The 26,451-nt window shown below is 38.3% G+C and overlaps 1 protein-coding gene across 2 annotated transcripts in view; it reads left to right on the forward strand.

The window, feature by feature from the left end:
• Positions 1-26,451, forward strand: part of RNF13 (ring finger protein 13) — a 140,511-nt gene that overhangs the window by 109,965 nt on the left and 4,095 nt on the right. For both annotated transcript variants that reach the window (XM_065875717.1, XM_065875716.1), the window contains exon 8: positions 892-985. In XM_065875717.1, coding sequence (XP_065731789.1) covers positions 892-985 — 94 coding nt within the window. The remainder of the gene's footprint in view (positions 1-891; positions 986-26,451) is intronic.

Raw genomic sequence — 26,451 nt, forward strand, 5'->3', positions numbered from 1 at the left:
AATTTTCATTTTTCTCCTGACTAATTATGTTGAACATCTCTTCAAGTGCTTATTTGCCATCTTCAGTAGCAGTAGTATATCTTCAGTAGCAAAGTGTATATTCAGATATTCTGCCCACTTTTTTCTCTTGGGTTGCTTGTTTTCTTATTATTGAATTTTGAATTCGTTATGTATTCTGGATAGAAATCCCTTATGAGATATGCAATTTGCAGATATTTTCTGCCAGTCTGTGAACTGTCTTTTATCTTTAAACAGTATCTTTTGGGGACAGAAGTCCTTAACATTGACGTAGTCAAATTTGTCAAAATTTTCTGTTATGGACTTTGTTTGCCGCATTTGGTTCTGGTCCCATGGACTTCCTTTTTAGTCTTGTAAGGATAGCAATTTATACTTTAAAATATTTTGTATATTTTATCTGATATTTCTGAATATTTATAGTACAGGTGTTCTGTATAGTTCTGTCCATTTTGCTGCTAGAACCACTGAAAGTGCAGTTTTGTGCATGTTATGTTTGAAAATTTTATCAGTTTGTAACTTACAGAAATTCCAACCCCCCCCATTTTTGATCCAGTGCCGTCTTTGTAACCTGGAATCTACCATTTATATTTTTGCCAACAAATAGTTACATGTTATTTATAATGTTTTTGTCAGAGTAAATTAAAGATAATTTAGGTCATTGAATAAAAATTCAAAGGATAATTTATGGGCTAACTAATCACTAATGATAACTAATCATGGATATTTTAATTAATAGTCTCATGACTAGGGTTTAAATAAATTGAATTGATTTGTAGCAGCTATCTAGAAACATAAAAGACATTTGTTATTTTAATGGTCATTTTCTATTTGCATGTTTAATATCTGACTCCCTTTTTTTTCTTTTATTTTTAGATCACAAAATTTGTCCAGGATAGACATAGAGCTAGAAGAAACAGACTTCGTAAAGATCAACTTAAGAAACTCCCTATACATAAATTCAAAAAAGGTAAGTGAATATTTTTATTTTCTAAATAAAAACCCTTAGTTTATTTAATAGTACCTGGTGATTATACTCTAATGCAACCTTCTGAGTCCTTGCCATACCCTATGCCTAACACTCAGTTAATGGATGGGTGAATGTGGAAGATGGTCTTTTGCTGTGGTTTATCCTGGTGAAGGCAAGAAGGGGGTACATGGTCTTCAGAGAATTTAAAAACAATAGTGAAACTGACCAAAATGCTTTTTATTATCCCCATGTGCCAGAAGTTCTAAACATCAGTAGGTAAAATACTTATCTCCACCAGGGTGGTCTGCTCCCACTCTCTCTCCCACCCTACACCACCACTGTATTAACATTGCAGTAATTAAACACATAGTTTATAGTGTTGTGTTAACTAAACACAGTAGATAGCTATTATGTGTCAATATATTGTAAATGTATCATCTCATTTAATTTTCATATTTCTATGAAATGGGTACTATAATGGGCATTATATATGAGGAAATAGTGGGTCAGAAAGGCAAAAAATTTAATGTCTCACAGCCAGCACTAACAGAGCTGGGGAGGGGCATGGGTCTAAAACTTTAGCCAATGTAGTTTCTCCTGCTTATGGTTGGTGAGCTTTTAGTGTAGGTACATGCTTACTAAATCTTTTTGGCCAGTAGTCCCCAGAATTTTCAATTTCTGTACCAGTAAAAATGTTCTGTTTTTTAATTCAGCAGAGAAAATGCATAGAGAGTGGAAAGGAGAAGTAGAGAAGGCATTAAAACTTAATTCTGTAACCTATACTTCAATAAAAAAAACTTAGTTCTGCAAATTTTTTATTTTTCCAAGTAAAAAAATGTTTAAAAAACCTACCATTTATAATAACCATATTTTATGAAAAACATAAAAACAAATAAATAGGAAAATCACATGTTAAAAAATAAATGACGACATTCGTAAAAATGCAGTGTGCTATCATCATACAGTGCGGATTAAGTGAAAGTTATTCATAAACCAATCTGAGGACTGGCTTTAGGAATCACTTTTTTAGGCTCCATTTTGTATGTTAATTTTTATGTTTCCTAAAACCAGGGTGGAAAAAAGAGTAAAATAAATGATGCTGATATTGTCCTAGGCTAAAAAGGGCATGCATAGTTTGCTTTTCTTCTGAGTAAGGTAAGTAGCCGTTGTAGGATTTTGAGCAGAGAAAAGATAAGATCTTAATTAAAAGTTGAGTGGGCCTTTCTTGCTGCTATGTTAACAATAGGATGCAGAGGGTCGGGGTGTAAACAGAGACCAGATGGGGGCCATCACAGTAATCCAAGTGAAAGATGCATGTGGCTTGGACTGGAGTGGCAACAGTAGAGGGAGTGAAGAAATCTTAGATTCTAAGATTTCATTTGTAAGATGGAATGTACTGGATTTATTGATGGACTAGTTATGGGGAGAGGAAACAAGGATGACTCCAGATTTTGTGGTCTCAGTGACTGGAAGGATGGCATTGCCTTAAATAGAAATAAGGATGGTGGAGCAGGTTTGGGGAGGAAATTTGGGAAATCAGTGTTGGACATGTGGAATTTCACATGTTCACTAGATGAGTCTGGAGTTTAAGAGAGAGGTCTGAACTGGAAGTATTGATATAAAAAGATGTGTTTAAATCATAAGACTGGATAAGATTACCAAGAGAATGAGTATGGATGGACAGAATACTAAAGACATATTGGGGCATTCCAACATTGAGTAAGGAAGAAGAGGAATCAGCAGTGGAGACTGAGAAGGGGTGACTAAGTTATACAGAGGAAAATCAGGAGTGGTTTACCAGAAACCAAGTGATGCAAATCTCTAAGGAGCAAGGAGTGATAGATAACTTGTGTCAAATGTTCCTGATAGATAAGTAAGATGAGAACTAATTGACCATTAGAAGTTATTACCATGAGGTACAGTTTTGACAGAGTGGTCCGTCCAAAAACCTGATTGTGGTGGGTTTGAGAATGGAAGGAGAGGAAACTCCTTCTATAACTATAGACAACTTTTTCAAGAAACTTAACTACAAAGGGGAGTAAAGAAATAGTGTAGTAGCTGGTAGGGGAAGTTTCATTAAGAAATAATAGCATATTGCTGAAGGAAATTGATGACGTAGGTGATAGATGGGAGAATTGCTATAATAATGTCTTTGTGAAGGCAAGAAGGCATGGGATCTGGTGTACAAATAGGTGGATTGGCCTTAGATAGGAGCATGGAGAGTTGAGCTAAGGGAAAGTAGAATATGTGGGTGCAAAATCCTGGTAGTGTTTATGGTGGTCAGGCTGTGGAAATATTCTTTACTTCCATTGTTCTCAGTGAAGTAGGAAACACAATCATCAACTGAAAGCTGAGGATGGGGGAGGAGATTTTGGAGGTTTAAGAACAGAAAGGTATAAAATGTTATTCTGGGAGAGTAGATGGGCAGATGGACTAGGGATATATAAAACATTGCCTGGGAGCCTGAATCTCCCTTTCAGGTTCATAGTTATGAGCCAATCAGCATAACTGTGTGTTTTTCTCTAGCCATGTTCATCTGTATGGTGTTTATCCTTACCATACCTTCACATTTTTTAAAAAATGTGGAGTATAACATGTATACAGAAAAGTATATAAGACATTTTTCTGGAATCATCCAGTTCAAGAAACAGAACATTACTAGGATCACAGCAGAAACTACTGTGTTCCCTTCTAGATTGTAATCCTTTCCTCCTCACTGGAAGTAATCACTATGCTGGCTTATGACAATCATTTCATTGCCTTTATCTTAAGTTTTGTCACCTATGTATGGATTCCAAAACAATACGGTTTAATTTTTCCTATTTTTGAATTGCGTTTTGGTCTTACCTCTTTTTTTTTTTTTTTTTTTTTTTTTTTTTTTTTTTGCGGTACGCGGGCCTCTCACTGTTGTGGCCTCTCTCGTTGCGGAGCACAGGCTCCAGATGCGCAGGCTCAGCGGCCATGGCTCACGGGCCCAGCCGCTCCGTGGCATGTGGGATCTTCTCGGACCAGGGCACAAACCCGTGTCCCCTGCATCGGCAGGGGGACTCTCAACCACTGCCCCACCAGGGAAGCCCCTTACCTCTTTTATTAACAATTTTTTTGGTGAAATTAACCCACTTTATTACATGTATATGTAGTTCATTCACTTTTATTTCTTTGTATAAATATATTATTTATCCATTTTACTATTAATAGACATTTGGGTTTTTTGTTTTGTTTTTTATTTTTTATTGAAGTATAGTCGATATTCAATGTTCTGTTTTGTTTCCCCAGTTTGGGGCCATTACAGACCATACTTTTAAGAACATTCTTGTACATATATCCTGGTGTATATGAGCATGAATTTCTTTAGAGTATATACCTAGAAGTAGATTAGCTGGCTTAGGATATACATGTCTTTAATTTTATTGGATAATACCAAGTTTTTTTCAAAGTGATGATGGTACCAGTTTATATTCCCATCAATAGTGTTTAGGAGTTCTTGTTGTCCCACATATGTACCAATATTTTGTACTGACAGCCCTTTAAATTTTAGCCAATCCAGTGGGTTTATAAAGATAGCTCATAGTGGTTTTAATTTACATTTCCCTCCTCGTCTGTGAGGTTAAGTGCCTGTTTATATTTTTATTTACTAGCTAGATTTTCACTTCCGTGAAGCACCTTTCATGTCATTTTCCTGTTGGGTTATCCTCCCCTGCTTTTTACATGTAGGAGGAATTCTTCAGATGTTCTCACAAACCCACCCTGGAGTTGTGGTGTGTGGTGAATCAGTTCTTCACTGATTTTTTGTGTCTTAACTGTCTTCTAGTTTGTCACTTATGTTTTCATAGGACTAAAGTTCTTTTTTAATATATATATATTTATTTATTTATTTATTTTTGGCTGCATTGGGTGTTTGTTGCTGTGTGCAGGCTTTCTCTAGTTGCGGCAAGCAGGGGCTAGTCTTTGTTGGTGTGCGCGGGCTTCTCGTTGCGGTGGCTTCTCTTGTTGCGGAGCATGGGATCTAGGTGCGCGGGCGTCAGTAGTTGTGGCACGTGGCCTCAGTAGTTGTGGCTCGCAGGGTCTAGAGTGCAGGCTCAGTAGTTGTGGTGCACGGGCTTAGTTGCTCTGCGGCATGTGGGATCTTCCCGGACCAGGGATCGAACCCGTGTCCCCTGCATTGGCAGGCAGATTCTTAACCACTGCACGACCAGGGAAGTCCCCTAAAGTTCTTTTATGGTAGTGTTTTTGCATGTTTTAAAAGAACTTCTTCCGTACTCTAAGGTCACATAATTATTATATTATCTTCTGAAAGCTTTATAGTTTTGCCTTTCATGTTTGGGTATTTAGTCTACCTAAATTGATTATGTAAAATGGAGGCCCAATTTAAGTTATTTCCAATTTGATATTTTGTATAAGGGTATCCAGTTGTCCCAGAGCTAAGTATAAAATACACTGTTCACAGTGTTGGTCACCTCTGACACAGTCAGGTGTCCGTGTGTGTGAGTTTGTTTCTGGACTTCTGTTGGTCTTGTTGGTCGTCCTTATACCAATACCACACTACCTCAGTTACTATAGGTTTATGGTAAGTCTTGATATCTGATCGAGTTAGTCCTCCCAACTTGCTCTTCAACAATTTTTAGTTATTTTTGACACTTTGAATTTCCATGTAAATTTAAAATCAGCTTGTCAAGGCCACCGTACCTCTAAACATATACATACAACTATTGTATTTGTTGTAGTACAATAGACATAACATAAAAGTTACTACTGTAACCATTTTTAAGTGTAAAGTTCAGTGACATTAACTATATTCATATTGTTGTGCAGTCATCACCACCATCCATCTCCAGAACTTTTCCACCCTCCCAAACTGAAACTCTGCACACAGTAAACAATAACTCCATTTTCCCCTCCCACCAGCCCATGGCAACTATCATTCTGCTTTCTATCTCTATGAATTTGACTTTTATAGGTACGTTATGTAAGTAAACTAATAAGTGATTGGCTTATTTCACTTAGCATAGTGTCCTCAAGGTTTATCCATGTTGTATTATGTGTCAGAATTTCTTTCCTTAAGGCTGAGTAATATTCATAATATTCTATGCGTATACCACATACTGTTTATCCATTCATGTGTTGCTAGATACCTGGGTGCTATTGTGAATAATGCTGCTATAAACATAGAGGTACAAATATCTGTCTGAGTCTCTGCTTTCAGTTCTTTTGGGTATGTATCCAGAAGTGGAATTGCTGGATTAAATGGTAATTCTCTGTTTAATTTTTTGAGGAACACCATACCATTTTCCATAGTGCCTGCATCATTTTACATTCCCACCAGCACTGCACAAGAGTTCCAGTTTTTCTACATCCTTGCCAACGCTGTCATTTTCTGGGTTTTTTTTTTTTTTTTTTGATAATATTCATCCCCTAATGGATGTGACATGGTATCTCATTGTGGTTTTGCTTTGAATCTCCCTAATGATTAATGATGTTAAGCGTGTTTTCATGTGCTTATTGGCCATTTGTCTATCTTCTTTGTAGAAATGTCTGTTCAAGTCCTTGGTTGTATTTGTCTTTAACCTTTTGGGAAATAATTTCAAACTTAGAAAAACTTTGCTTCAAAGTTAAAAAAACTTGTGTTCTGAGAAAGAGTCTGTTAAGAGGACAAAAAAACTTTGCATGAATTGTCCAAAAACACCCATATACCCTTTACTCAGATTTACCTATTACTTACTATATTAGCTTCCATAGGGTTGCTATAACAAAGTACCACAAACTAGGTGGCTTAAAACAATAGAAATTTATTTTCTCATATTTCTAGAAGCTAGAATTACAAACTCAAGGTGTTGGCAGGGTTGTTTTGTTCCTAATCTAGGGAAGGAGTCTTCCTTGCCTCTTCCTTGTTTCCGGTGGTTGCTGGCAGTCCTTGGCTTTCCTTGACTTGTGGCAGCATAACTCCAATCTCTGCCTCCATCTTCACGTGGATTTTTACCCTGTGTGTATATGTGTGTCTAAATTTCCATTTCTTGTAAGAACACCCAAATCCATTGTAACCTCATTTTAACTTGATTACATCTGGAAGGAACCTATATCCAAATAAGGTACATTCACAGGTTCCAAGTGGACATGAGTTTTTGGAGGCAACCTATTGCTTTATCATTTTTGCTCTCCTTCTCTACATACGTATGTATGTATATAAAATTTTTTATCTAAATAATTTGAGAGTAAGTTATATGCATCATGATCCTTTATGTCTAAATATTTTCATGTGTATTTCTTAAGAATAAGGAGATTCTTTTGTGGTACTGCATTTAAGTCACCAACTTCAGGAAATTTGTTGATGGATGATTTTAATCTAATTCATTCCTTTTTCTAGTTTTGTCATTTGTTCCAATAGGTTCCTTTATAATAATTTTTCTTCTAGTATAGCATCCAATCTAGTATCACTTATTGCATGTAGTTATCATATTTCTTTGGGTTTCTTTAATCTGGACTTTTTATTCAGCCTTTGTCTTTTGTGACATTGACATTTAGAATAACACAGTGCCCCTGCCTTTTGTTAAAAAACATTTTTCTTTTTTAATAGATTTTATTTTTAGAGCAGTTTTAGGTTTACAGAAAAATTGAGCAGGAAGTATAGAGAGCTCTTATATGCCTCTCCCCTCTTAAAATACTCCTAATATTATCATCTTTCACTTGTGTGGTACATTTGTTACAAATGATGAATAAACATTGAAATATTATTAACTAAAGTACATAGTCTGCATTAGAGTTCCCTCTCTGCATTGTACAGTTCTGTGCATTTTGACAAATGTGTAATGTCATGTATCTACCACATCATATAGAATAGTTTCACTGCTCTGAAAATCCCCTGTGCCCCATCTATTCATCCCTTTCTCTTTCCTTCCCACAAACCACTGGCAACCACTGATCTTTTACTGTCTCTATAGTTCTACCTGTTGCAGACTGTCATATAGTTGGAATAGCAAATATGCATTTAAGGCTCCTCCGTGACTTTTTGTAGCTTGATAGGTTATTTCTTTTTGTTGCTGAGTAATACTCCATTGTATGTCTGTACCAAAGTATGTTTATTCCATATTGTCTATTGAAGGACATCTTAGTTGCTTCCAGGTTTTGGCTGTTAAGAATCAAGCTGCAGTAAACTTTTGTGTGCATGTTTTTGTGTAGACATAAGTTTTCAACACATTTGGGTAAACAGCAAGGAGCATGATAGCTGGGTCATGAGGTAAGACACTGTGTGGCTTTGTAAGAAAACGCTAAACTATCTTCCGAAGTAGCTGTACCATTTTGCTTTCCCACCAGAAATAACTGAGAGTTCTGTTGCTGTACATCCTCCCCAGCGTTTGGTGTGGTCAGTGTTTTGTATTGTAGCCACTCTAGTAGGTGTGTAGTGGTATCTCATACATACAATGTCGTGCAGCTTTTTATATGCTTATTTGTATTTGCCATCTGTATATCTTCTTGATGAGATCTTTTACTCACGTTTTAATTGGGTTGTACACTTGACTGAACGTTTGTATTCCTCCAAGATTCATATGTTAGAGCCATAATCCCCAGTGTGACGATATTTGGAAGTAGGACCTTTGGGAAGTCATTAGGTCATGAGGATGAGGCCCTCATGCATGGGATGAAGTGCCTTCATACTTGAAGGGACACAAGAGAGATGATCTCTCTCTCATGTGAGGATACAGCAAGAAGGCAGACATCTGCACATCAGGAAGAGAGCGATCACCAGGAACCAAATTGGCCAAGCCCTTAATCTTGGATTTCCTAGCCTTCAGAACTGTGGGGAGTAAATGTTTGTTGTTCAAACCACCCAGTCTGTGGTATCTGTTATGGCAGCCCAAATGGACTAAGACAGGTTGCTTTCTTATTTGAGTTTTAAGAATTCTTTGTATATTTTGGATACCAAGCCTTTATCCGATATGTATTTTGCAAACATTTTTTCCCAGTGTGTGGCTTGTTTTTTCATTCTCTAACAATGTCTTTCTCAAAGAAGAAGTTTTTAATTTTAATGGAAGTCCCTCCTATCGGCTTTTTTTCTTTCATGGTTCATTCTTCTGGTGTTGTACCTAAAAACTCACTGTCAAATTCAAGGTCACCTACATTGTCTATGTTACGTTCTAGAAGTTTTAGAGTTTTGCATTTTCCATTTAGGTCTATAATCCATTTTGAGTTAATTTTTGGGAATGGTGTAACTCTATGTTCAGATTCTTTTTTTTAATATTTCTTCTTATTCTGGTAAAGTATGTATATAACATAAAATTTGTCATTTTAACCATCTTAAGGGTACAATTCAATGGTATTAATTACATTCACAATGTTTTTGCAGATATCACCACTATCTATTTCTAAAAGTTTTTCATCATTCTGGAAACTCTGTATCTCTGAAACAATTCCTATTCCCACCTCCCACCAGTCTCTGATAACCTCTAGTCTACTTTCTGTCACTACAAATTTGCCTATTCTAGATATTTCTTGTAAGTGGAATCATACAATATCTGTCCTTTTGTGTCTAGTTTATATCATTTAGCATAATGTTTCAAGGATTACCCATGTTGTAGCATGTATCAGAACTTCATTGCTTTTTATGACCGAATAATATTCCATTGTATGAATTTACCACATTTTGTATATCCATTTATCTGCTGATGGACACTTGAGATACTTCTACCTTTTGGCCATTGTGAATAACACTGAAAAGTGGTGTAAAAGTATATTTGAGTTCCTGCATTCATTTTTTGAGTAAGTACCTAAGGGAGGTATTGCTGGATCATATGGCAATTCTGTGTTTAACTTTTTGAGAAACTGCCATACTGTTCCACAGTGTATTCTTAATTATGACACCAAGAGCATGAACAAAAAAAGAATAGAGAATTTGGACTTCATCATAAAAGATTTTTTGCTTCAAAGAACATTGACAATGGTGTGGAAGAAGAACCCTTGTGCATTGTCGCTGGGAATGTAAAACAGTGCAATGGCTGTGAACAGTGGAAAACAGTATGGAGGTTCCTTAAAAAACTAAAAATAGAACTACCTTATGACCCAGCAATCCCACTACTGGGCATATACCCTGAGAAAACCATAATTCAAAAAGAGACATGGACCACGATGTTCATTGCAGCACTATTTACAGTAGCCAGGACATGGAGGCAACCTAAGTATCCATCGACAGATGAATGGATAAAGAAGATGTGGCTCATATATACAGTGGAATATTACTCAGCCATAAAAAGAAACGAAATTGAGTTATTTGTAGTGAGGTGGATGGACCTAGAGTCTGTCATACAGAGTGAAGTAAGTCAGAAAGAGAAAACAAATACCCTGTGTTAACACATATATATGGAATCTAAAAAAACCCCAAAAAACATGGTACTGATGAACCTAGTTGCAGGGCAGGAATAAAGAGACAGACATAGAAAATGGACCTGACACGGGGTGGGAGGGGAAAGCTGGGGCAAAGTGAGAGTAGCATCGACATATGTACACTACCAAATGTAACATAGTTGGCTGGTGGGAAGCAGCAGCATAGCACAGGGAGATCAGCTCAGTGCTGTGTGATGACCTAGAGGGGTGGGATAGGGAGGGTGGGAGGGAGGCTCAAGAGGGAGGTGATATGGGGACATGTGTCTGCATATGGCTGATTCGCTTTGTTGTGCAACAGAAACTAACACAGTATTGTGAAGCAATTACACTCCAATAAAGATCTGTTAAAAAAAAAAAAGACATTGCCATAAAATAGATAATAAGAACCTGCTGTATATTAAAAAAAAATTAAATTAAAAAAAGAATACATTGCCAATTCGAAGCTCGTAAAGATTTACCCCTATGTTTTCTTTTAAGAGTTTTATGGTTTTAGCCCATACTAGGTCTTCGATCAGTTTTGAGTTAATTTTTATATATAGTGTGAGGTAGGGCTCCAACTTTATTCTTTTGCATGTGGAAATGCAATTGTCTGAGCACCATTTGTTGAAATGACTATTCTTCCTTCTTTGAATGGTCTTTTACCCTTGTCAAAAATATTGGCCATAGATGAATGGGTTTATTTCTAGACTCTCAAATCTGTTCCATTAATCTCTATGTCTGTCCTTATGCCAGTACCACACTGTTTTGATTACTCTGGATTTGCACTACATTTTGAAATTGGGAAGTATGAGTTTTCCAACTTTGTTCTTTATTTTCCAAGATTGTTTTGGCTATTTAGGATCCCTTGCGAATTCCATCTGAATTTGAGGTTTGAGTTTTCCATTTCTGCAAAAAAGGCTCTAGGAATTTTGACAGGGTTTATGTTGAACTTGTAGATTGCTTAGGGTAGGATTGAAACTTTAACAATATTACATCTTCCAATCCATGAAAATGGGATGTCTTTCTATTTATTTAGGTCTTCTTTAGTGTCTTCCATCAATGTCTTACAGTTTTGAGTATATAAGTCTTATCACCTCCTTTGTTAATAGATTTTTTCCTACGTATTTTATTCTTTTAGATGCTATTGCAAATGGAATTAATTTCTTAATTTTCTTTTTGGGTTGTATATTGCTGGTGTATAGAAACCCAACTGATATGTTGATTTTGTAACCTGCAACTTAGCTGAATTTATTAGCTGTAGTAGGTTTCTTGTGGATTCATTGGGATTTTCTATACATAGGATCATGTCATCTGCGAATATACATAGTTTTACTTTTTCCTTTACTATTTTGGATTCCTTTTATTTCCTTTCATTGTGAATTACTCTGGGTAGAACCTCCAGTACAGTGTTGAATAGCAGTGGTGAAATCATGTGCCCTTATCTTGTTCCAGATCTTAGGAGGAAAGCTTTCAGTTTTTCACCATTGAGTATGATGTTAGTTGTATGATTTTCAAAAATGCCATTTATCCAATGAAAAAATGGGCAGAAGACCTAAATAGACATTTCTCCAAAGAAGATGTAACAGATGACCAACAGGCACATGAAAAGATGCTCAGCATTGCTGATTATTAGAGAAATGCAAATCAAAACCACAATGAGTTATCACCTCACACCAATCAGAATGGCTATCATCAAAAAGTCTACAAATAATAAATGCTGGCAGGGGAGAAAAAGGAATCCTCCTACACTGTTGGTGGGAAGATAAATTGGTACAACCACTATGGAAAACAGTATGGAGATTCCTTAAAAAACTAAAAATAGAGCTACCATATGATCCAGCAATCCCACTCCTGGGCATATATCCAGAATAGACGAAGACTAATTCAAAAAGGTACATGTACCTCAGTGTTCATAGCAGCAGGGAACTATATTCAGTATCAGAAAAATGAAAAAATGCCATTTATCACAATGATAAAGTTCTCTCTTTTTTTTTTAAAGGTGAATTTTTAAAATTTTATTTATTTATTTTTGGCTGTGTTGGGTCTTTGTTGCTGCGTGCTGGCTTTCTCTAGCTGCGGCGAGTGGGGGCTACTCTTCGTTGCGGTGCACGGACTTCTCATTGCCGTGGCTTCTCTTGTTGCAGAGCATGGGCTCTAGGTGCACGGGCTTCAGTAGTTGTGGCATGTGGGCTTTAGTAGTTGTGGCACATGGACTCAGTAGTTGTGGCTCGTGGGCTCTAGAGCTCAGGCTCAGTAGTTGTGGCGCACGGGCTTAGTTGTTCCACGGAATGTGGGATCTTCCTGGACCAGGGATCGAACCTGTGTCCCCTGCATTGGCAGGTGGATTCTTTTTTTTTTTTTTGCGGAACACGGGCCTCTCACTGTTGTGGCCTCTCACATTGCGGAGCACAGGCTCCACAGCCATGGCTCACGGGCCCAGCCGCTTCACGGCATGTGGGATCTTCCCAGACTGGGGCACGAACCTGTGTCCCCTGCATCAGCAGGCGGACTCTCAACCACTGCACCACCAGGGAAGCCCGGCAGGTGGATTCTTAACCACTGCACCACCAGGGAAGTTCCTGATAACATTCTCTTTTATCTAGATGAATTTTTTGGTATGCCTCGTTGTTCTGGCACCATTTTTAAAAAGATTATCCTTTCTCTCTTGCTCTGTTGCCAAAGAGCAGTTGACTATATTTATGTGGCTTTATTTCTGGGCTTTTTATTCTGCCCCATTTATCTGTATGTTTTTCACCAATTCCATATTGTGATTGTGGTAGCCTTATAGTTAAGTATTCAAGTGAGGAAGGATAGGGTCTACTCAGGAACTCCCCCAGTGTCTGCATGTAAGACTATAGCCTCTCTGGAGCTGTAGTAAATTGTGATACTGGAGCTTCTATCTAGTGTGTGTCTGTAGTACTGCAGACCCTAGTGCATAGTTTATCATCTTTGTTCTCAGAGACCCCCAGTCTGGCACCCCATTCTTGTCAGTACTTGGATACATCAAGATAGAAACCGCTCCCTTGGGCAGCCCGTCTAAAATTCTGACATTGGGCATACATTCTATACCTTTCCCTTACCAGGTAGAACACAGGAGTTGGGGGTTACCTCCCAGGGGAGAGAGGTTCTGGTGTAAGAGAGTGGACAGTGTAATGAATTTTCTTAGTGGGCTTTGATGTTGTTGGCTTCACCCTTGCCTTTGTTGCAGGAACCTTTTAACTGTTTTCTGGATTTCTCAGAGAGGCATTTGGTCTGTTTGTTAATGTTAAGTCTCCATGGCGGCAGGCAGACCCAGGGCAGGCTTCCTGTTCTGCCATCTTGCTGACATCACTTCTCTCCTTCACTTTTGAAGGATAATTTTGCAGGGTACAGGATTCTAGGTTGGTGCGGTGGGGGGGGGTTTCTCCTCAATACATTAAATATTTTACTTCACTCTCTTCTTGCTTGTCTGGTTTCTGAGGAGAGTCAGGTGTAATTCTTATCTTTGTTCCTGTAAAGGTAAGGTGTTTTTTTCCCTCTGGCTTCTTTCAAGATAATTTTTTTTTAATCTTTGATTTTCTACAGTTTAAATATGATATGCTTAGGTTTCATGTTTTTTGGCATTTTCCTGCTTGGTGCTCTCTCATCTTCCTGGATTTGTGGTTTTTTGTCCTACATTAACAGTGGGAAATTCTCAGTCATTTCTTCAAATACTGCTTCTGTTCCCTTCTCTCTTTCTTCTCCTTCTGGTACTCCCACTACACACATGCTACACCTTTCTGTTTTAGTTGTTCTACAGTTCTTGGGTATATTGGGTTTTGTTTTGTTCCACTCTTTTGCTTTTCAGTTTTGGAGGTTTCTATTGACATATCTTCAAGCTCAGCGATTCTTTACTCAGCTGTGTCCGGTCTACTAATGCGCCCATCAAAGGCATGTTTCATTTCTGTTTATGTTTTTGATCTGTAGCATTTCTTTTTAATTCTTTCTTAGATTTTCCACCTCTCTGTTTACTTTACCTACGTTCTTGCATATTGTCTTCTTTATTCATTCTGAGTCCTTATCGTATTAATCAGAGTTGTTTTAAGTTTCTGACCTGATAACCCTGACCTCCCTGCCGAATCTGAGGATGGTTCTGATGCTTGTTCTTTCTCTTCAAACTGTGTTTCTTGCCTTTTAGTATCCCTTGTAATTTTTTGTTGGAAAAGCGGGACATGATATTCTGAGTGAAAGGAATTCCATTAAGTAGGCCATTGGTGGTGTGGTGGTGAGATGTGGGGGACAGGAAGCATTCTATAATTCTATGAGTAGGTCTCAATCTTTTTGTGAGCCTGTTGGCTTTGGGCTGTGAACTTCACAAGTGCCTTTCGGTTCTTTCCCAGCCTTTAGTGTGACCTGATGGCTGGAGAGGTTGGAGTTGGATTTTTCCCTTCCTCCATGTTGGTTAAACACTGATAAAAACCCTAATAAGTTATGATAGTTTATCCTTGAGGGCAGGCTTGTTAAGAACAGAATGCCCTGGCATAGTTTAAAGTGGCTGCTTTTCGTCTCCCCTTCCAGAAGCCCAAGGGGAGTTTTCTCCACCATTCACTGTGAGAACCTTGTAGAGCACCACAAGATAAAACTCACAAAAAATGTTCAGGCTCCGCTGGAGTTTTAAACTCTCAGACTTGTACACACTGAGCCTCTAGCAGTTCATCAATTACAGTTCAGTTTTTCCTACCCTGGTACTGGTTCCTGTGGAAGTTTCTGCTCAGGGGTTTCTGCTCTGATAAGTTGTGATTCTCTGTATCTACCTGTCTGTATCTGCAGTGTGGGGGGCAGTAGTTTGCCCTGTGAGTTCATTTCTCTGATGGATCTAAGAAGAATTATTGATGTTTCAGTTTGCTCAGTTTTTGACTTATTATGGCAGAATCATGACTTCTGCTTCTTACGTGCGAGACCAGAAAACTTCCCCTAGAGTTTTAAACTCTCAAACTCATCTACACTGAACCTCCAGCAATTTATCAGTTACAGTTTACGATTTTCTACCTGGTGCTGTTATCCAGTCTTTTGCTCCTGGGCTTCTGCTCTAGTAGGGTGTGATTCTCTATATCTGCTAATCTGTCTGTCCAGTTCGGGGGGGGGGGGGGGGGGGGGAGGCAGTTTTCTCTGTGACCTTAGTCCTTCAATAGATCTAAAAAGAGTTGTAGATTTTCAGGGTTTTTTTTAGCTTTTTCCTTGTTGTGAGCTTTTTCCAAGATCCTTAGGTGCCACACCAGAAACTGGAAGTCTTCCCTTTGCCCCTCTAGTTCTGCTACTACTTCTGCTTCATACCACCTTGGTTGTAGGTGTGTTTCTAGATCATTTATTTACCTAGGAGTGAAACAGCTGAGTCATAGAGTATGTATATCATCAAATTTACTGCATAGTGCCAAGTTAATCTCCAAAGTGTTTATACCAATTTGCCATCCTACAGGAGGTAAATGAGAATTCCTGTTACTTCACACATTTCCAGGTCAGTCCAGTATTCTTAGAAATGTTTAGGCCTTATGAGATCTACCTGTCTTTCATGAGGCCTTCATTTAGTTTAGTGCCAACAAAATTATCTGTTAATATTATTTTTGATATATAAAGCTGCTTTTAAGAAATACTTTAAAGTATTAAAGTATTAATACTTTTAAGTATTTTAAGAAATACTGCCCTTAAGTAACTTACACCTTAACTTGTATGGTAGATTCCAGATTTAAATATCTATTCATGCATTCAGTAAATATATACTGGGCACTTGCTGTGCTCTGGACACACTGTTCTACCTAAACATTGGGGATGCAGTAGTGAGCATAAGTCAAAAAGGAACTGTCATTCCAAGTTTTAACCAAAGATCTCACACTGGTTTAACTACTGAATTAATAGTTTAGAAAGCATTTTGACTTAATGCATCTTTTTGTGAATTCCTAATACATATTAAATGAGTTGGGTCTCACATTTTAAAATTATTTGTTGTTAGTCTACATCTTGAAGATATTTTTCTTTGCATAGGTTGTATTATTTTTTAACTTTTAAGAAACATTCATACCTAGCATGGCACTTACTTAGTAGGAATTCATTTGCTACTTGCTCCAAATTATAATTAAGTCACAAACCATTTAAATTCAGTTATCCTAGTCCTAAAACTATTAAACTTTCCAGCAGCTGGTAGAGTTCCAAACCTTTGCTAATATGCCCTCTTTTGTATCCACTGACAGTAGTTTTCAATTTGCACAAAAGACTTGACAGTGTAAAACTTTGTTCTCAGCATACCTATGATCATTTCATTGTAAGCCAAATTATGAGAAATTTAGAACCAATCACTGGATGAATTTTTTAGAAGTGGCAGACTAAACACATTTTGATAGTTGTTATTGTCTGTGAAAAAGTCCAACTATTTTGTCATAATTATGAAAAGGATAAAATCAAGATGGTTTCCACATGAACATAGCATTGGAGACCATTTAAATTTTTTTAAAAAGTTAATCCTTTGCCAAAAGCCTTAACCTTGAGTTTTTTTCTTAGTCCAGATGCTTGGTGCCACACAGTTTGAAGGTATGAAAAGCCTGTCAAGTTCATCACTGTCAAAGGATAATGATAGTGTTGAAAACTGATGTTCTCTCTATGCCTTTCAAGTGTAAAGACTGAAATAATCCAGTTTTGTCCAAAAGAACTCCCACCCACTTTTTCTTACTTGTGGGAAGTTATCTCACCAAGAACTCTCAATCCAGGCTGCAACATACGCTTGTACAGGTTGTACATTGCACAACTCTGGGAGGTTTTCATTCATTCTTCGTTATCAGAGATTTTTATATTTGTGATAACAATTATTTGAGGGGCAAAGAGCAATAAAGTACCTTGAGGAGGAAGTGTTGCTTTTTTTCTGATTTGCTTCAGGGTGTCATTGAGCCAGTAGAATTTTTGGTGTGAACATAGAACGATCGATGTAGTGCTGTAGCCATCTTAACAGTCTGCTATGCAATCACCCAAATCCCAAATGCAGACACATTTACAGGACAAATGATCCATTTCTTTAACAGATAAGGTGTACAAAGAGGGCAGGGCAGTTTTAGATTAAAAGAGACTTACAAGTCATCAGCCAGATGCAATGTTTGGACCCTGTTTGGATCCTAGTTTGAACAAATTATCTGCAAAAGGACAGTTTTAAGACCACTGAGGACATTTGAATATGCCTTGGGTATTCGATGATATTAAGAAATTACTGTTCATTTTGTTAGGTGTGTAATAGTATTGTGATTACAAATTCTAAAAATCCTTATCTTTTAGACATATATACTAAAGTATGTGTTGGTAACATGATATGTCTCAGAATTTGCTTTAAATGTTGATACTTCAGGGAAAAAAGCAGAGCAAGTTATCAGATCTAACAAAAATAGTAGAATATTGAAAACTGTTGAAACTCAGATGGTACATGAGGTGGTATAATGGTATATATCATTATACTTTTGTGTATGTTTGAAACTTTTCTAATTTAAAAAAAAGTAAAGAAAGAAAGAAACTACCTACTCTCACTGGATCTTATGTCCAAAGGGAAATCCAGTAGAAGTCAGTGAGGAATGTTAATTATTTTACCTCTTCTCCCGGTAGAAATCATTCCATTTTAGGAATTATAGACAGCTCTAAAACTCCACTAGAATCACAAGTCATTTCCTTTCCTAGGCTTCCTTCTACCCCAGGTAAACTTTCGCAATTCGTATCAAAGCTATACTAGTTGGAGGGGTGGGTTTATGTAAGTGATGTAAGTAGTTCTTATGAACCCCCACAGCAGTGAGGAAGTTAGCAGTTAACTTTTAGAGGATCAGCAAAATGATACAGTGGAAAGAATACAGGATATGGAACCAAAAGACTTGGTTCTATTAGTGATTAAATGTGTGACTTGAGCACTTAACCTACCTCTCTGATAATACCTGCTGGAAGTACCTCACTAAGATATGAGAAGAAAGTAATGCAAAATCATGTCTTTTCAAATACAAATTATTATGGACCCAAACTAAGCAAGTGTAGTCTCATGCTAGCCATAAAATCTATGCAGTTTCACCAGCCAGCTTAGATGTTCAGGATGCCTTAACTTCTGAAGAAAAAGAAATCTGAAGTTGTTATATAAGTGTCTCCTTTGTGTCCCACTGGATTATTTCTTACAGTTACTCTGAATTATACTTTTTCTAACTGTAAAATTACATTTTTTAAATACTCCATGTTATGGGAAATGTTTTCACATGTATTGCCTCATTTGGCTTCTTTATCCATGACCTATTGTATGACTTTTTATTTAAAGATGTTTTCTCCCAAATGGTATTATATTAGCAAATTTTCATAGGCTGATCATCCTCTAAGACTTATTTTACTAATTTAGAAATGTTTATTAAACGGTTTCATGGTGGCTACGCTCTGAAAGAAGCAATAAAGAATTATTTTATAAAGTTAGGTTACAGTCTCTGCCCTCAAAAAAAAAAGGTATGTTGTGGTTCAGATAGTCTCAGCTTTTTTCTGCTTTCTGCCTCCCTGGAACTGACACGTGCCACTCACTGCCCTCAGTAATCCCTCTTCTTCTGCACCGTGTTTCCAACCCTGGATGCCTGTGGGTAGGGTAGGCACTCAGGAGCGCGGCTACAGTCAGTCACCAGTCTTTTCAGTCCTCTTCTTCTGTGAAGTAGGAATCTCCTTTGCTGCCATTTACCCTTTGGGTCACCGCTTGCTTAAAATGATAGCACACGTTTGAGAGCTTTCTGTGTGTCAGGCACAGATCTATGGGTTTTATCTCAGGTTATTATCTCCTTAGCCCTTGCCTTTTCCTAGTGAGCTATTTCCTGGTGGCTTGCATACTTTACCTCCCGCCTAGACCTTTCTCCTAAGCTCCAGTTCCACATATCCAGTTAACTAATAGACATCTCTGCCTGGATACACAGTCTTCAAATTCAGTATGTCCAGAACTGCTTTTCCTTTTCGCATTTCGTCAGCATGTATTTGACCAGCCATTGTGCTTGGCGTTAGAGATAGCAGCTTACTGTCCATAATTATATACAGTAAGAGAACTTCTGTGGTTTATTCTGAGCTTCATTTATATGTAAGAATAAAGTCAGACTTACACTTTAGCACGGCCTAGGGACCTCATGGTCTGACCCCTGCTTCCACCCCCAGCCTCACCCTCTGTTCGCTTCCTTGCATCTTACATTCTAGCCTGAGGAACTGCCTCCTGTTCCCCCACCCACATACTTCTGTGTAGCTTTTTTGGAGTTTTAATTCCTTTCCCTGCTTTTGTTAACCTTGAAGTCCCAGTTCTTCCTCTAAGCTCTGCCTTAGTATAGTTCATGGTATTTGCCAAGTAAATGTCAATATGTATCTGTTATTGTAATGGACATTTAAGAAAACTTACAAAGAAATGTGACCCTCATTCTCAAGGAATTTCCAATCCAGTGGAGATAGGGCAAATGTAATTTATATATATTTCCATAGAAAGTATGACTTTCCATCACAAAACAGGTATCCCCTGCTTTTTGAAAGTTTGCTTAATGCCACTTTGCTTCTTTGAAAGACCTATGTTGGTACCTGTTTTTGCTAACTGAAAGAAATCCAAAGAGGATTTTCGCTTTTATAAAAAAAAGGGTGGGGCTTCCCTGGTGGCGCAGTGGTTGAGAGTCCACCTGCCGATGCAGGGGACGCGGGTTCGTGCCCCAGTCCGGGAAGATCCCACATGCCGCGGAGCGGCTGGGCCCGTGAGCCATGGCCGCTGAGCCTGCGCGTCCGGAGCCTGTGCTCCGCGGCGGGAGAGGCCACAGCAGTGAGAGGCCCGCGTACCGCAAAAAAAAAAAAAAAAAAAAAAAAGGGTGAAAAGCAAAACTAGTGTTCAGCCTTTGTTTTGCAACGAGCTGTTGTAGAGGACAGCATGCACTCCAAGCATTGAGAATGGCACCCCCAGCTCCTTCCCCTGGAACTACACTCAACATCTCAGCATCAAGCCAGTGTGAACTGTCTCTGTGAGCATCTGTGCTTTATCTCAACTTACGTGCATCCATTAGCAAAATGTGTCCTAAGGTAACTGCTTCTTTGTGCCACTTTGGCTTATGAAAGTTTTCATAAAACTCTACTTCCAGATAGCAGGGGAAACCTGTACTGTATTTCTTGTGTTACAGTAAAGTGTGTGGTCCAGAAAAAGTACTCCATCTTTTTTTTTTTGCGGTACACGGGCCTCTCACTGTTGTGGCCTCTCCCGTTGCGGAGCACAGGCTCCGGATGCGCAGGCTCAGCGGCCATGGCTCACGGGTCCAGCCGCTCCGCGGCCTGTGGGATCTTCCCGGACCGGGGCACGACCTGTGTCCCCTGCATCGGCAGGCAGACTCTCAACCACTGCGCCACCAGGGAAGCCCAGTACTCCTTCTTTGGAGAGACATTACATTCTGACACACTGTAGTCTAAATAAAGTGCACATATTGTTCAGACTATAATTAGTCTTTGGTAATAGTTACAGTATTTCAGGATAAAATATAGTCACAAAACACTAACCATCTCTTTAACATTTAGAATTAACTTACCAATTCTTAGTTAAAAAAAAAAAAAATCAGCAGCTTGTATATAGTTAATTTGCTCCCAGTCCCTCTCCTACGCTTTTTACATGTTGTATCTTAATAATGTAAAGCAAAACACTTAAAAGTTTTTAAACTTCTGTTAAATGAAAATAGCCATCCCATAAGATTACATAAGATTACATGCATTATCTTTGATTCACCCCTTCTCTTTTATTACCAGTGTCTAGTCTCCAAATGCAATGAGTTGTTCTTTCAAAATGATTATTGGATCTAATAATTTCTTTCCATTCTTTCCATTCTTCACTTTATCATGCAAGCCAACCTGTTTATTACTTGAGTTTTGGGAGTGCTAAACATCAGGTCAGTTTAACAGTCTCTAGGCTCACCTCTACATCACAGGCCCGGGTCCCTTCAGCACCTGATGAAGAATTTCTAAGATATTGTTTTCAAACATCAGTTATTCCAAGATCAGAGTCTGCATCTTGGTATTCAAAGCTTTTCATAATTTGGCTCCACCAAACTCATCCACCCTTACTTTCCACTGCTCTGTATTTTTAGCTTTGTGTAACTTTGACTTTGCCATGTTTATTTCCCCTTGCAAAAGTCTTTCAACCGTTTACTTTCCCAATAGTGTCTTTTTTTTTTTTTTTTTGCAGTATGCGGGCCTGTCTCTGCTGTAGCCTCTCCCGTTGCGGAGCACAGGCTCCGGACGCGCAAGCTCCGCGGCATGTGGGATCTTCCCGGACCGGGGCATGAACCCGTGTTCCCTGCATCAGCAGGTGGACTCTCAACCACTGCGCCACCAGGGAAGCCCCCCCAATAGTGTCTTTTCCTCCTTAGTTTTTCTAAATTCAGTTTAAGACTTGATCCTAGTTCTTCTCTAAGCACTCTTCTCCAGTATCTCCTGGTACAGTGAACTCTTCTTTTCTTGGATATCTTCTGCTTATCAGTAGACACAGTATTGAATATTGCCACCGTGCAAACATTATACTCCTTATACTACTGTGTTGTATATGGTCTTCTGGTGTCCTGAGAGTTGGCCAGAATATTCAACATTGAAGTAGGAAGGCTGAGGCCAGACTGATTGAAGCCAATCAGTCAGGATCTATATAGAATTTATCTACATTATTAGCTTTTTGTACTTAGATCTGTCTCATTAGGTCCTCTGATTAGCAGTTGGAGGCAGAAGTCAGGATTTCCTGGGAATAACTTATGTAGTTATTCATACATTACGTCAACAAATATTTACTGAGTACTTTTACTATGTGCTAGGCACTGTTCTAGGTGGTAGGGAAACAGCAGTAAATAAAACGGAAAAAGACCTCGTGCCTTTGTGGAGCTTTGCGGGGCAGACAGACAAGGAAAGCAGTAACGTCACACAGCAATAAGTGCAACGAGGAAAACAAATGATGAGTGACGGGGGGAGGGGTGGGATGCTGTTTTAGATAACACCGGGAAGAAGACCTCTCTGAGGACACTGAACAGAGATCCAAATGAAGTGAGAGATTAAACAGTGGGGGGAAGGGGGAGGGGAGAACACTGCAGGCAGAGGAGGGAACCGCAAGTACAGAGGTTTGAAGGCAACAGTTTGTTTGATTTATTCAGGGAGCAGTAAAAAGAGCACGTAACTAGAATATATGTAGTGGTCTAGAGAGAGAGTTGTTAGAGATGAGATCAGAGAGACACATGGGGAGCTAGATCGTGCCATGGTAAGGACTTGTGATTTTATCGTGTCATGGTAAAACTTGGATGGGTTTTGTGCAGAAGAATGACATGCTAAGATTACTGTGGAAACGGATCCCTCACGCTGGTGAATGGAGAGCAGACTAGGGGTTGACAGTGAAGCAGGGAAGAGTCCATGCGGCAGGTTCCATGTGAGAGGTAGATGCCTGTTAACTCTCCATCAGGAAATGAACAAATGCTTTGCGGCATTTGTTATTCTGCTTGTATTTATTGGGAGCCTACTCTATACTGGGCACAGTATTAAATACTAGGGACATAATGGTGAGTAAAGGACATAGTCCGTCTCCTCATACACCAAGAATCTGTAACCAGAGTTCAGTCCAACCAGCGGTAGTTGATGTTTGTTCTTTGTTGAACTATTTCAAGGGAAAATGTTCTGAATTTACTCTTAAAAAGCAAATCGGAAAAGGGAATATCCTCAGTTCCTCTAAAGGAGTACTTTTTATAATGGCCACAAAGCAGTAAAATGAGGTTGCATAGAAGTTACTGCTACGGCTATGGCTCCTGTGAGATCACTGTATCCCTGAGCTACTTGAAGATGAACTATTTTATTATTTCATGCCTGAGGTCTGCACTGTAGTCTTGAGATGGACTGAAGGGGATTGAGAGAGTTGATCCTTAGGTTGGTTGGTATCATGGCACTCTTGACCTTTATCATGTGCCTGTAGCTGTGATTTCTATAGAGAACTGTACCTTCAGTCTCCTAACTAACTTCTCACTGAAGAAGTCAGTGTAATTTATACTAAATGAATTAATCGGTATTAGATTAGATTGGAATGGACATTGCACCCAACTAAAAAAAACTGATAATCTTATAAGCATATAACACACCTATTATTTAGTATAAAAGCAAACCACGCACCTTGCATAAATGATCTCATTTAGTTCTCAGAGCAGCACAATTAGAAAAGTATTGTCATGACCATTTTATAGAAAAAGAAAATGAGACTCAGAAATGTCAAGTAGGGACTTCCCTGGTGGTCCATTGGTTAAGACTCTGCACTTCCAATGCAGGGGGTGCGGGTTCGATCACTGGTTTGGGAACTGAGATCCCATGCATGGGGCATAACCAAAAAAAAAAAAAAAAAAAAGTAAATTACCTGAGGGTGCATAGCTAGGTAAGTAGCAGGGCTCTTGACTCCAAACATTGGGCTTGTAAATATTACCCAACCCTGTCTTTCCTCTTCAGTCACTACCATTTCAAAATGAAATCAGTTGCCTCCTAGATTTAATCCTTACCATTCCCCTTCTCTAATCCTCCTCTCCCCACCACCACCTGCACTTACCCTCTCCTCCTCAATTCACTACGTCAAAGAGAAAGAACATTTTTGAGAAAAAAGTAATTTCCTAAAGGTTCAGGTCTACCAGCAGTAGAGTCTGACAGACATGGGCTGGAATTCTAGATCATCCATTTTATTGGCTGTGTGACCTAGTACAAGTTACTTAACCTCTCCACACATCCCTTCATGTGTAAATGTGACTAAAAACTTACTTCGTAAGGTGGGTGGGGAGATTTAAATCAATATGTGAAATATGCTTATAACAGTGCCTGGCACATAGCAACAGCTCAGCATTGCTACAGCTCAACAAATGGTAGCAATTATTATACAAAACAAAACAACCCCTTAAGTAACAGTCATAAATAAAATATTAGTGCCATCAACATTTAGTCCATAAACATTTCTTTTATGATGAAAAAGTAGAAGATTGCCAAAATAATGAAGCAGCTTAAAAGTATGTAACTTCATATTACTCTTGAAATTTCTTCCCAGTAACCATAAATTTGAGCCAGTTGTATTTTTGTTTTAGAGTATTTTCGTTATCATGAGACTTGACATCTAAAGTAAAAAGAAAGAGGTATATTTGTTATGCATTTTAGTGTACTCTAATGGTTTTGACAAAGTATGCATAGATGTTAGAAAGAAAAAAATCCCAATTAATTATTGCAGTTTTTCATAGTTGTAGACACAACGATGATTGAAAACATGAAGGGAAGTGTAGAATATTTCTGTGGGTACTTATCACTCCCAGTGAGTCATAGCACCAAACCGTGAAGTCCTAAAAGAATTCTTACAGGTTTAGAATATAGTGGAAAAGTTAATGTTTATGTTAGGGGAATCTGTAACATTTTGGAAATATTTACCAACAAACCAAAAAGAATTTGGCATTTGGAAGTCTTTCATAGGCATAGTCTGTAATCAGACCCACAGAAGTCAGCAACTTGAGGCCCTGGCACAAGTGAAATATCTGTAAAGGCTAGCTGGCACTCTTACTCATTTACCGTACTGTGGGAACGTGATCATCTTAAATCTTCCTGTCTTAGTGATCCTCATCTTTGCAACTTGTTCAGAAATGTTTGTGCTGATTAACACTTAAATGTTTTAAATACTGATTTAGCCATTTCTAGTACATATAAAATAGTGATAGCCTTTTAGTTATTTTCTTGCTTTTGAAGCCACCTTATAAATTTCTTCATCACTCGTTATGGTCCTCAAAAATAGCTCTTCAGTTGAAATTATGGTTTCCTGAGTTTCCTGTACCAGCTAACGCATTTCTCCAAGCCTATAACCGTAAGGACTGGTTACCACATACCATGTTCCATAGCAGATGAAAAATCCTTGTTTTCACTTAATAGTCCCCCAACTGAGTATTTAAGGTAGTCTCTGTGGGAGCTGTCTCCCTACCCCATTAGTATGTGAAGGAGCCAGATCCCTGAGATGTAAATGATAAAAAAGTGGGTTTTTATATTTGAAGTTTTAAGTTACCAGCTTTTTTCTTTTACAGCTTAATCATTGAGGTTTTCCAAGATAATATGTGTAGAAGGAGAACGATTTTTATTTCAGAGATTGAAAAAAGGAATATAACATTTTATAGCAGATTACAGAAAAATGGGGCCATATTTAATTTTTATAATTTTTTATTTCTTAAATCTATCTATGAAGACATGCCTAATTTTTATTACTACATTTAACTGCCTTTAACCTTAAAAGTAAATATTAGTTCCTTTGCTCAGGGTTTAAAAATAATCAGGGGGGCTTCCCTGGTGGCGCAGTGGTTGAGAGTCCGCCTGCCGATGCAGGGGACACGGGTTCGTGCCCCGGTCAGGGAAGATCCCACATGCCGCGGAGCGGCTGGACCCGTGAGCCATGGCCGCTGAGCCTGCGCGTCCGGAGCCTGTGCTCCGCAACGGGAGAGGCCACAACAGTGAGAGGCCACAACAGTGAGAGGCCCGCGTACCGGAAAAAAAAAAAAAAGTTGAATTAAGCTTTACATCCATTTGTATACACTATTACTAGATTATTTCAAAGTAGCTTATTTTTTTAATTGAGGTATATTTGATTTACAATATTATATAATTTTCAGGTGTACAATACAGTGACTCACACTTTTTAAAGGTTATACTCGATTTAAGTTACTATAAAATATTGGCTATATTCCCTGTGCTGTACAATATATCCTTGTAGCTTATTTTATACCTAGTAGTGTGTACCTCTTAATCCTCTACCCCTATCTTCCCCTCTCCTTCCCTCTCCCCACTGGTAACCACTGGTTTGTTCTCTATATCCATGAGTCTGTTTCCTTTTTTGTTTTATTTGTTTTAATTTTTTAGATTTTGCCTTTCTCTTAGTTCACTAAGTATAATATCCTCCAAGTCCATCCATGTTGTTGCAAATGGCAAAATTTCATTCTTTATGACTGAGTAGTATTCCATTGTATATATGTACTGCATCTTCTTAATCCATTCATCTCTTGAACAGTTAGGTTGCTTCCATATCCTGGCTATTGTAAATAATGCTGCTATGAACATTGGGGTGCGTATCTTTTTGAGTTAATGTTTTTGTT

The sequence above is a fragment of the Phocoena phocoena genome, chromosome 4 (assembly GCF_963924675.1).
Source record: "Phocoena phocoena chromosome 4, mPhoPho1.1, whole genome shotgun sequence".
Classification (NCBI taxonomy): Eukaryota; Metazoa; Chordata; class Mammalia; order Artiodactyla; family Phocoenidae; genus Phocoena; species Phocoena phocoena.